Here is a 12575-nt window from a genome sequence, read left to right on the forward strand (position 1 = left end):
TATTTATGACCATCCCTCTTGAAGAAGCCCGCATAAATCGGGCGAAACGTTGAGTATCCAGGTCCTTCCACTTCCATTTTATTTCATATATATATATATATATATATATATATATATATATATATATATATATATATATATATATATATATATATATGTTAATATCTTATATGTTTTTACATAAACTGATGTAGTTCTCGGTTGATTGACTGTATCTTACTGTGTCGGATATATACTCGACAGGCAAAAGAATGAAAAGAATATGCTGTTGTCACAACCCTACTTATAACTAATAGTGCATACTTTTCCATTACCAATTTCATTCTGATATCCGGGCTGAAGATTTTGGTTTTGTTTAATAGAGTCTCTATTTCTTTTATTTCTTTGCGAAAAGTTTCAAGTCCATATACATTAGGCAGTTTATTCTTTCGTCGATATTAGTAAACTGTCCAGTTGAGCATTTCCTTAGTACATGTGTTTAAGAAACATCATGGCTAGAGTCTCCATATTCTCATTGCTTTTTTAATCAGATTCATAATCTGATATGAAATTTTGTCATCTTCAAGCATTATCCATGCTTGCGGGATCCTGTTGTGCACTTTCTTGTAGTCGATACATGCCATTGCTGTGTTCCACTAAAAGCAGTTTATGACTAGTAAAAGAGTTGTAATACTTTCCTTTAACTTGTACTGTTCAGATTTTATACATGGTTTGTAAGCAGGTTATGGGTCTGAAGTTGCTGCTGGAAGGAAGTTCCCATTTGGTGTTTTTTTTTGTTTTATTTATTTATTTTTTGCATTAGTGTAGTTCTATCTCTTATCGTCCATTCGGCGCTTCTGTTTCACGGATACATATTTTCAGGTTTTGAATTCGTCTTTCATGTAGTGTCGTGTAACACAATGTTTTTTTCTATCATGACCTGATGCTCTACAGGTTGCCATTTTTAAAAGTTGTCTTGAGTGTTTCCTTGGCGATTTCAGTTTCTGTCCCTTCTTTGATTTGTAGTAACCCTTCTGTCATGTTTTTCAACCATTCTGTAGTTCTGTTGTAGTCTCGTGTCTCTCCCATATCTTGCTCCAGTAGTGTTTTGTTTCTGTTGGTTTTTTGTTTGTTTTTCCATTGTTTATATTTTGATAAAATTATTGTTTTTTGTCTTTTTATTTTCGTCTTTTCATATTTCAAATTTCCTTTATTCTTAATATTCGGTTTTTCTTTCTATTCATTTTTATGAACAACATTTTTTGTTCTTTATGACACATTTTTTTTTTATCATTCTTTATCTCTACTGTTTATCCACACCTTTCCTCTTCTTCTTCTTTTATCTTATTCTTCTTCTTATTATTATTATTCTACTTTTTTCTCTTCTTCTTCTTCTTATCATTATTATTATTCTGCTTTTTTCTCTTCTTCTTCTTCTTCTTATTATTATGATTATGCTTTTTTGTCTTCTTCTTCTTGCTTTTTTTCTTCTTTTTCTTTTTGTTCCTCTTCTTCTTTTTCTTCTTCCACTTCTTCTTCTTCTTCTTTCTTTGTTTCTTCTTCTTCTTTTTGTTGTTTTTCTTCTTTCTCTTCTACTTCTTTTCCTACTTTTTTTCTTCATTTGTTATTCTTCTTCTGCTTCCACTTTTTCTCCTTTTCCTTCTTCTTTTTCCTCTCCTTCTTCTTTTCCTTCTTCTTCATCTTCTTTTTCTTCTTCTTCTTCTTATTATTATTCTTTTTCTTATTTTTCTCTTCTTCTTTTTCCTTTTTCTTCTTATTCTTTCTCTACTTCTTTCTCGTTTTCTTCTCGGTTTTCTATTCCCTCTTTTTCTTCTTCTTCCTCTTCTTCTTGACTTTCATTCTTCCTTCCTTTTTCTTCCTCCTCTTCCACTTCTTCTTCCTATTTCTCCGTCTTTTTCCTCTTCTTCTTCTTCTTCTTCTTCTTCCTCCTCATCTTCTTCTTCTTCTTTTTCTTGACTTTCTATTTTTTATTCTATTTCTTCTTCTCACTTTCCCCAGCTTTTTCCTCTACTTTTCCTTCATCTTTTCCCTTCTTCTCCTCCTCTTCCTAATTTATCTTCTTTTTATCCCAATTTTACTATGTTTTTTTTTATCTTCCCCATTTTTCCCTAATTTTGTGTCTTCTTCGTCTTCTTCTTCTTCTTCTTCTTCTTCTTCTTTTTCTTCTTCTTCTTTTTCTTCTTCTTCTCATTGCCGTCGTTTTTCTTCTTATTTATCTTCTCCTCATTTTTCTCGGTTTACTTTTTCTTATTCTTCACATTGTTACTAGCTATTTATCCCCTTCGTTATTAATCTTATTTGTTAATTCCATATTATCTCTCTGAATCTACATCTTTTCCCTCTTCTTTCCTTTCTCTACTCTTTTCTTTCACTCACTCATTCGTCCATTTTTATTTTTATTTCTCAAGAGTATAAACCAGGCGCTCCTATCATTTTATGCGTTATCTTCTATCGCCGGGGCCGCCGTCCCTAGCCAGCAACTGCCGGCAAACGAAGTACGTCTGTCGAGAACGGACTTAGGGTACGCGCAGCCATCATTGCCGACGCCTCTTCTTTCTATGACTACTTTTACAATAAGCCTCCTCCTACCTCGCCGCCGTGTGCAAAGGTGATGATGAACAACTTGCATTGCCATGACGACGAAAGACACAGCCGCGCTACTAACACGAACAACACACTGCCACCCGGCCTGAAGTCGCTCACACGTAAAGACAGAACTAGTAGAACTGCCATTTTTTTTTTTTTTTAATTCAAGGTTTTTGTTGTTGTGGTTCTTCTTCTGTTTTTACCCCTTTTTCTTTTTTCCTTCTCCATCACCAGAAATTCTTACACGAGTCACTATTAGCGATCACTCATTATCAACAACAGGGAATGTTCCCTGAGATCTGAGTGGCAACAGATCTTCCAATAAATCCAGTACTTTAAAGCTTCTTTCAATAAACTTTACACGTCACTTGCGTTCTCGCAACAGCTGTTTTGCATTGATTTCTTCTCTGATGGCATTCTCTGAAATTGGAGTGGGAATAAGCCTTTCCAGAATTGCAGTGTTTTCCTAACCCTTCCGGTGGAGGTCTGGATGGTGCTACACCATCAGCTTTTGCTATACTTGTTGAGCCTTCATGTGTTGTGGTAACAGATGCCGGTACCGACATATATATATATATATATATATATATATATATATATATATATATATATATATATATATATATATTTTTAAAGGTGGATGTTAGATGATTCTTCTTCGTCTTCTTCTTCTTCTTCTTCTTCTTCTTCTTATTCTTATTATTATTATCATTATTATTATTAGTAGTAGTAGTAGTAGTAGTAGTAGGTTATTTCGTTGTACATAGCTACTACTGCAGCCAGCCTCTACCTGAGCTTGAGCTTGACTGTCATTGATATGTTTTTCTTCCTGGTGAGCCTTTAAGCGCGAACGATTAACAAAAATTCCTGTAAACGCTACAAGAAAGATGGAGAGAGATTTTGAATAATTCAGTTAAGGTTATTCGTGTGTGTATCAGTGATATTAGCGGTGGATTCTATATACGGTAACAATATCCGCCACCGCGCGTGTGCCTACGTCTTCAAACGAGCGCGCGCGTACTAAATTTAAAAGGGAAAAAAGAAAGAGAGAAAGGACAAAAAACGCTACCACAATACTATCACTTACTCCTCCTACTACTCTCACTCTTACCGCACCCACTTTTCCTCCCACTTTCTCTTTCTTCTTGTCTTCATTCGAATGTTAGTATCACTGTATGTTTTTCTTCTTGTTGTTGTTTTTTTTTTTTTTGTTTTTGTACTAGTACTTCTGCTGTTTGACGTACGATTGTCATAACAAAATAGCTGGAAATGAAACAGAGGGATACGCTGCGCCTTGGAGGAGCTTATCGTTAACTGGAAGCAACCAAGTGTATTTTGGATACAAGTAAGAAAAAATAGAAGGAAAGAAAAAAAGAGTAAAATAAATTTAAAAAAAAAAGAAAAGAGAAAGAGAGAAAGAAAGAATAAATTTTACCGCTAAAAGAAAAAAAAAAGAAAGAAAGCAATGACGGATATAGAAAGGATGAAGTTTATCGTGGCAGAAACGTTGTCCTCGTCTTCCTGATGATGTTAGTGATGGCGTTGACGATGATGACGATGCTGATGACTACGGCGGTGACGACGACTAAAGCTATTACAGCAACAGCAGCAGCAGTGGCAGCGGCTGCAGCATCACCGCCACCTGCATCCCAACAACAGCACCAATCACAATAACGATAACTCTAGCAACACCGAGAATTATGACAACACTAACGGAAACAATGCCTATACGGCAGATTTCTACCCAGGATTTATGTCGTGAAGGATTAAAAAAAACAAAATGATATATAAAAAGGAGTGCATATTTGTTATGTATATATATATATATACACACATATGTATCAGCATCTTAGATTTTTTTAAAAACAAATATTAGATTTAAAAAAAAATACCTTTATTTATCTCAATTTTTATTTTTAATTTTTGTTTGGTTGTTTTCTTTTATTTTAATTTTTTCCATGCGTTTCTTGGTTCATATTCAAATTTCTCTATCACACATGCATTACGAAGAGAAAACACGAACGCACACACACAGACACACACACACACATATTCATTTCATTAAGAGAAACTAAACGAAGCTCTTGTGATTTGTCCACATAGTTGCATTATTCATAGATGTGTATATTCCACAAGTAAGAATATATATAAATATATATACGTAGATATATATTCGTATATGTATATGTATATATGTGTGTGTGTGTATATATGATTACACACTAGATAAGTAACGAGCCTTTAGTATAAATTATCATGTTAATTTCACATTGGACAACTAACATTTTTCGGAAGTAAAATATCAAAATATATATCATTTGTATTTGTCGAGTGCTAACGCATCTTGTAGGAATCGTATAGCATTTTCGTTTGACATCTGTTGCTACAGTAGGTGCGTTGACAACTGACATCACTGTCGTCATAGTTATTATTATTATTATTATTATTATTATTATTATTATTATTATTATTATTATTATTAATATTATTATTATGTCTAGTTGATTATTATTATCGTTATTATTAATAATATTATTATTGTTATTTATACACTTACAGATACCCCCCTCGTAACTTGTTACCTGTGATCGTTCATTAAGTAAAACACATATGTTGTTCACTGGAATCTGAGTGACAATTAATCTTCCAAGATTTGCAGTATATCGCGTTTCTTGCGATCACAACAACCGTTTACCATTGATTACAACTGTGGGTTTTGAGTGAAAATTATTTGTTATTGTTGTAGTTGACATTGTTATTTTACTCACAGGAATTTTTACACAAGTTATTATTAGTCATTGCTTACAGCATGCCTTCTTATATATCATAATTACATTTATTATTATTATTATTATTATTATTATTATTATTATTATTATTATTATTATTTACTCACGGGGAGTTTTCACTTAGGTCATTATCACTGATCTCTCACTAGTAATAACAAGTGCTCTTCCTTGAATTGTGAGTGGCAGCCTATATTCTCACATAGTATAATTACATTTATTATTATTATTATTATTATTATTATTATTATTATTATTATTATTATTATTATTATTATTATTATTATTATTATTATTATTATACTGGCATTCTTGTCATATATGACAAATGCCCCGTAGCTGAAAATGTTGTCCATCGAAAATGAAAATTAGGTTCCAATTACTATATAAGGCTCTAATAAGTTCTAGCTATCATCTCTCCTCATCCAAACTCTTTTTTAACGGTACATTGTTGTTTCGTAGAGCGTAAATACATATCACCTCCCACCCCAACAGATGGGCATATACCTAGGGACCCAGAGAGAGAAATAATGCACAAATTGAGATCACCACATATGTTTACTTACAATTTGTGTACTGATATCATTTCTATTTTACAAAATGAAATAAAGTTACTAAATTGTAAAACTTCTCTGGGAAACACAAAAGCTAAAACGAAAACAAAGTATTTTTTTATCATAGAAAACAATTGAGATACGTGTTTTCATGAAAGCTTAGCCAACATATTTTGATGGACCCCTTAGTCAACCCATATACCCATAGTTATGAATACATAACACACACCTACACAATACATAAATGTATCAACCAAACGATAGACACACGTGATAAACATTCATACGCGCACACACACCACAATTGTGCATTTACACACATAAAACAATTTTTTAATTATTCCAAATCATAAAAGTATATACGCATACACAAGTAATATACCCAGGCACACATAGAAACATCCATGCACACAAGAATATACATACACACAAACAATCTACACAGACAAAAATTATACATATAAAAAAATCCATACGCAAGAAGTATATATACACACAAAACATCTATACACACAAAAGCAATAACACACAAAAAACATATATACACACAAAAACACATACAAAAATATCTATACACGCAAACTCACCCAAACACGCAAAAACATCTATATCTATATGTGTATCGGCATATACACATCTACATCTATATACACTCAACAACATCCAAACACACAAAACATTAATACACACAAAACATTAATACACACAAGACATTAATACACACAAAAACAATCATACACCCAAAAACAATCATGCACACAAAACATTCATACACACAAAACATCAATACCCACAAAAACATCTATACACACGAAGTATCTATACACACACAAAATCTACATACACAAAACATTAACACACACTAAAACATCCATACACAAAAACATCTATACACATAAAACATCCATACACACGAAGTATCTATGCACGTAAAAATATCAATACACACGAAACATTAAAATACATAAAATATCTATATACACAAAACATCTATACGCATAAAAACATTTATATAAACAAATATATCCATGCAAACAAAACATCTATAAATACGACTACAGCTATACACACAAACACATCCACGCACAGAAAAGCATTTATACACCGAAAACATACTTATATACACAAAAAATGCGTGAACATAAATTTATAATGAATAACAAAAACACCTTGCGGCCACACGTACACCTTCGTATATTACACAGAGAAAAAAGAGTTAAATTAAGTTAAAATATTTTTTTTTATTGAATTTTTGTTTATTTTTATTTACTAAACTGGAGACGAAAACACATTATTAATAGACATGATTTCATAAAAAACTTGTTTTTTTTTTTTTTTGCTTTTGCTTTGTTTTGAGGCGAACTTTTTTGGATTTACCATTTTCGGATGACACACATGTCAATCTTCAGGATTGTCAGAAGGATATGCAAGATAACAAAAGATTCGTAGAAAAACTGGAACAGATACAGAAACAAATTGCTGCTTTTAATTCATATTTAAAAAAAAAAAAAATTCAAACCTCTAAAAAATTGATATTCACAAAATGTAAATAGCCAAATAAAAAAAGTGCAAAGTTTTTTTTTTTTAAATATTTCCTCCGGAGGACGCACAAAATCTGCGGGTTTTATTTTCTTATCGGCGGAAGTCACGTGATAACACAAAATTTTTTTAAAGAATAAACAAAAAAAAAAATTCCGTATTCTGTATATCTTATGACTTGACAGTTGTACCGGAAATTCTTCGCGAATAAAATATTTAGGAGACAAAGTATTGCGGCGTGGCATACGGAAAAACAAACACGGAAAAAATAATCATTAAAAAGAAAAAAAAAAAAAAACACCATAACATTCGCATAAAAACCGCCAGAACACAGCCGGACGCCGAATAGTCAGTAAAATATGGGGGAAAAATAGTATTACTAAAATAAAAAAAAGATAAAAATAAAAATATATACCACTAAAATCGACTCTTGAATAATAAGGAAATTATATAATTGTTTCCAAGGATTTCACGCGCGGATTACCAACTGATATAAGTTTTTATTTGTCTTCCAAAAAAAAAAAAAAAAAATCGTCCTCCAGATATCTACAGCACAAAAATCTACATGCCCCTCTTTTTTTTCAGAGATCTTTTACGAAAAAGAAAATATGTTCATAATAAGTTTTAATGCTGTTAATTAATGCTGTTAATTAATACTGTTAATTAATGCTGTTAATTAATACTGTTAATTAATACTGTTAATTACAGAACCTGAAAAAAATTAAGAGAAAATTGAAAACCCACAAAAAATACGCACACTTTCTCATAAAAAAATTATAAACGCTTACACGTGCCCAGGTAACAACACATATAGGTGTTTAATATATATGAACATTAAAGTTCACATTGTATAATACACACACACACACACACACACACACATATATATATATATATATATATATATATATATATACGTATGTACACATATAAATACATTATTACAATTTTGGTGTTTAAGATAGAAGAATTTCTTCTATATTTATAAAGATAATAATAATAATAATCTATAAGACAAAATATAAATTATTTACGTATCACGCATGTACAATTACAGATTTGAATAATATAAACGTAAAATTTCAGCCAGATTTATCAGATAACGTCACGTTTATGGTTGTACACAGCATTTGAGTATGTCTATAAGTTCTCTACACGTGATAATTTTCTTCAATATAGAAATATATATATAAAAATACGAATGTATATACATATATGTCTATTTAAATGGACACGTTTTAAATTAATCTTAAAATAATATAAACGCCACTAAATGCAAGCGCAGCAATACCTGGCGACCGTGCTGTTGAATCGGTAACGATGAATTTCACCGATAGCTCGGTTGATAACTCTTCTATTTCTCTTGACCCCGCGTCGACCGCCCCCACCATTACTGCCACTAATAGGACCACAATTCGAACCCCCGGGCCAGCCTCTTCTCAATTACGATCGTCGGTGACAGTTCCGTCACCTAGAAATCATAGCGTGGTGATGGCTGGTCTTGCGGTTGGGGCAACAGGTAGCGGTCTTTACAATGGCAGTGTGGCAGCATCAGCAACAAATGCGACGTTGACCAGCACCCCAGGGACCCCTACGGCCGCTGCCACAGCCGCGGCCGCTGCAGCTGCAGCAGCTGCAGGGGTCGCTGGAAGCGGGGTCAACAGTGGGGGAGTCTTATCGACCACGGGTCTCCTAGAAAGTGGGGCAGCCGCCGCAGCTGCCGCCGCCGGCACGACTGTGAGTCCAGTTATCTCCGACCCTGGATACGGTCTACGGCACCCATGGTGGCCCGCCGTAAGTGTGGCCATTTCCATGACGATCTTCCTCTGCATCTCTTTCCTGCGCCACCACCGGAAATTTCAGATGAAACGGCGCGCCCTTATCGAATACATGGAATACGAACTATTGAGGAATGCCTCATTCAGCGCCGGAAGTCTATCATCCCCTTCTAGAAGACCCCCGAACCCCCACGGTGAGTTTTCACCTCGGGGGGTCCCAACACATATACCTTCACACACGAACCCTTCCCAGTCGAACACCTCTTCACATCTGTCACACTTTCAGCATCACCACCCCGGACCCTCCAATCATATGTCGGCGGCCGGGTCGTCGTCCACAGCATCCGCATCAACATTGTCAAATATAGCCGCTGCGGCGACGACCACGACGCACGGTGACCCCACATCCCATCATCACCATCATCATCATCAACAACAACAGCATCAAAATCATCATCATCATCAACAGCAACAACAACAACAACAACAGCAACAACAACAACAACAGCCCGTGTCCGATAATGCGTGTTATGCCGCAAACTCGTTGACTGAACGCAAAAGATATAACAATGTTCGGCACAACGACCCTAGCCAACACGTCGCGCTCAACGGATACCCGAGTAAGTTCATTCAGCGCTTTCTCCAGCCGAACGTCTTTCCGAGCGGATTCGAAGGCTCCTCTAATTTTACCGAGTCGGCCTGTTGCGAGCGATCTCGCGACTTCTGTGATCACCCACTCGACAAGAAGGAGTCGTTCACCGCACGAAAAGGGAGTAAAAAATACAAACAGACACGATCGAGAAATGACGACAAATCAGGAGTTTACCGTGAGTACTTGACAGATATTTTCCTTTTTTTTTTGTAATTCTTTTTATATAAAGACGTTTATTTCACTTTTGTAAGTTTTCGGGGACCATACGTGAATATTTCAAATAGGGAGGGGAGAGCTGTTTTAGTTTTTATTTACTTTTTTATTATTTATTGCTAGGGGGCCACCTATTTTTTTTTATATAAGTTTATTAAAACATTATACAAAGAATAAGGGAGGTCCCTAAAATAATGTGGCATGGGGCCAAAAGGGAATGGGGGGGAAGAAATGAGGGCCGGGTATCATCCATTTTGTCTATTCCTTAAGCTAGTTTTTCACTCACCATATTATTATTATTATTATTATTATTATTATTATTATTATTATTTTTAAATAATCAAACATTTATGTACAAACATACAAAAAAAAAATTAAAATAAAACATGAATCGAAAAAGAAAAATATCGAATGATGGAGGGGGGTGGAATATTGCTAAGCTTTAAAAAACACCCGAAAATAAAGGAAAAAAAAAAACCCCAAAAAACTAAATGCAATCTATATTGTGTTAGTGAGGTTCCTCCCAACCTATTCTAGTTGATGAAGTACTTGCTGTTTTCCGGTTGTTGTCGGAAACAAGAAAGAGACTGTCTAAGAGGGAGTGGACAGTCTACGGGCAAAAGAAAAGTGCGGGGGGATTTCTTTGGGACAGCTGCTTTATTTCTTATCAATTTAAACGAAATTTTAAACAAAAGTCAGTGTACGCAGATGAGAAATTAGACTTATACTGAGAGTTGACCTAGATTTGAGAAAATCTAGGTCAAAACATAAACCGGAAGTAGATATATATATATATATATATATATATATATATATATATATATATATATATCTTGAAGAAGCCCGTATAAATCGGGCGAAACGTTGAGTATTCAGGTCCTTCCACCTCCATTTTATTTCATATCGTCGGATTTAATCCAGCTCAACAAATATATATATATATATATATATATATATATATATATATATATATATATATATATATATATATATATGATTTTGCCTCATATTCAAATACCTACGCCTTTGAGTTGCACATTCGGTGCATCTTCAATCTCATTGAGACACCCATTTGTGAATTATAGATATTTTAGGAGGGAAAAGAATGTCGTTCTTGTGGATACAAGAAAAAAAACATTCTCGTCACGATTTTTCTGAAATATAAACGTCTGAACGACACGTATGCGTTGTTTACTATTGTCAGTGTTATTTTAAAATATTTACTAATAATACACGGCTCCTACAAAAACAAAGAGAATTTGAAATGGAAAGGTAGTTTGCTTGAAGCATTGCTGACAAATAAAGATGTTAGTCTATGAGAAAGAGGTTAGTAATGTAGAATACCCGGATGTCAAATTGCCGTGACGTATGAATAAAAACAGAAAAACTAACGTAGGTCGCATTAAGATTATAATTACTGTATATGTATTTATTTTGCAGAAGCATTCACAAAAAAATCAGTAAATGTGAACCGAATATGCGAGAGCAGTGAATTCATTAAAATTTATTTATTTGTTTTTATATCATTAGAACTTTAATTATAAAACGTAAAGCGGTTAGAAAAATATAAACAATAATTGTTTAATTGAAAACAATTTAAAACTATATAATACCACGTGACAAACAAATACAATATCCGGTCAATTACGAAATGGTAAAAAAAAACCTAAAAAACAAAAAGAAAAAAAGAGCAGGGAATTCATTAAAATTTATTTATTTGTTTTTATATCATTAGAACTTTAATTATAAAACGTAAAGCGGTTAGAAAAATATAAACAATAATTGATTAATTGAAAACAATTTAAAACTATATAATACCACGTGACAAACAAATACAATAGCAGGTCAATTACGAAATAGTAAAAAAAAAACCCTAAAAAACAAAAAAAAAACAAAAGAGCAGGGAATTCATTAAAATTTATTTATTTGTTTTTATATCATTAGAACTTTAATTATAAAACGTAAAGCGGTTAGAAAAATATAAACAATAATTGTTTAATTGAAAACAATTTAAAACTATATAATACCACGTGACAAACAAATACAATATCAGGTCAATTACGAAATAGTAAAAAAAACCCTAAAAAACAAAAAAAAAAAGAGCAGGGAATTCATTAAAATTTATTTATTTGTTTTTATATCATTAGAACTTTTATTAATAAAAAACGTAAAACGGTTCGAAAAAATATAAACTATAATTTTTAAGTCGAAGAAGGTTTGATAATGTCGACATTTAGTTGTATTATGTTTGGCACTAATTCGTTATTGTCATAATTTCTGTCGCTTTCATGATCTGAAAAAATATATATCTCTTTAAAATAGTATACTCAATATTTAAAGGTTATTATTAAAAGGCGAAAGCTTCTGTAAAATAAACTGGTTTAAAACCGGAAATCATAAATTTGCATAGAAACTTTAGGCTCAACTTTTAGAAAGTTTGCTTTTTCACGGCATATTTTCACTAACA

The 12575-nt window shown here is 32.9% G+C and overlaps 1 protein-coding gene across 5 annotated transcripts in view; it reads left to right on the forward strand.

Moving 5' to 3' along the window:
- The first annotated feature begins 3365 nt into the window (after positions 1 to 3365).
- LOC145239969 (uncharacterized) overlaps positions 3366 to 12575 on the forward strand; it is a 1025820-nt gene continuing 1016610 nt past the window's right edge. For 3 of the 5 annotated variants that reach the window (XR_013862442.1, XM_080103557.1, XM_080103559.1), the window contains exon 1: positions 3368 to 10070. Coding sequence is in view for 4 of the 5 variants with exons in the window: in XM_080103557.1 (XP_079959683.1) it covers positions 8786 to 10070 (1285 nt within the window). In the remaining variant the exon portion in view is untranslated. Of the gene's footprint in view, positions 10071 to 12575 lie in introns of all 5 variants that reach the window. The other 2 variants (XM_080103555.1, XM_080103556.1) reach the window with 2 other exon arrangements.

Source organism: Euprymna scolopes, chromosome 19 (assembly GCF_053919585.1).
Source record: "Euprymna scolopes isolate OS-2025 chromosome 19, ASM5391958v1, whole genome shotgun sequence".
Classification (NCBI taxonomy): domain Eukaryota; kingdom Metazoa; phylum Mollusca; class Cephalopoda; order Sepiida; family Sepiolidae; genus Euprymna; species Euprymna scolopes.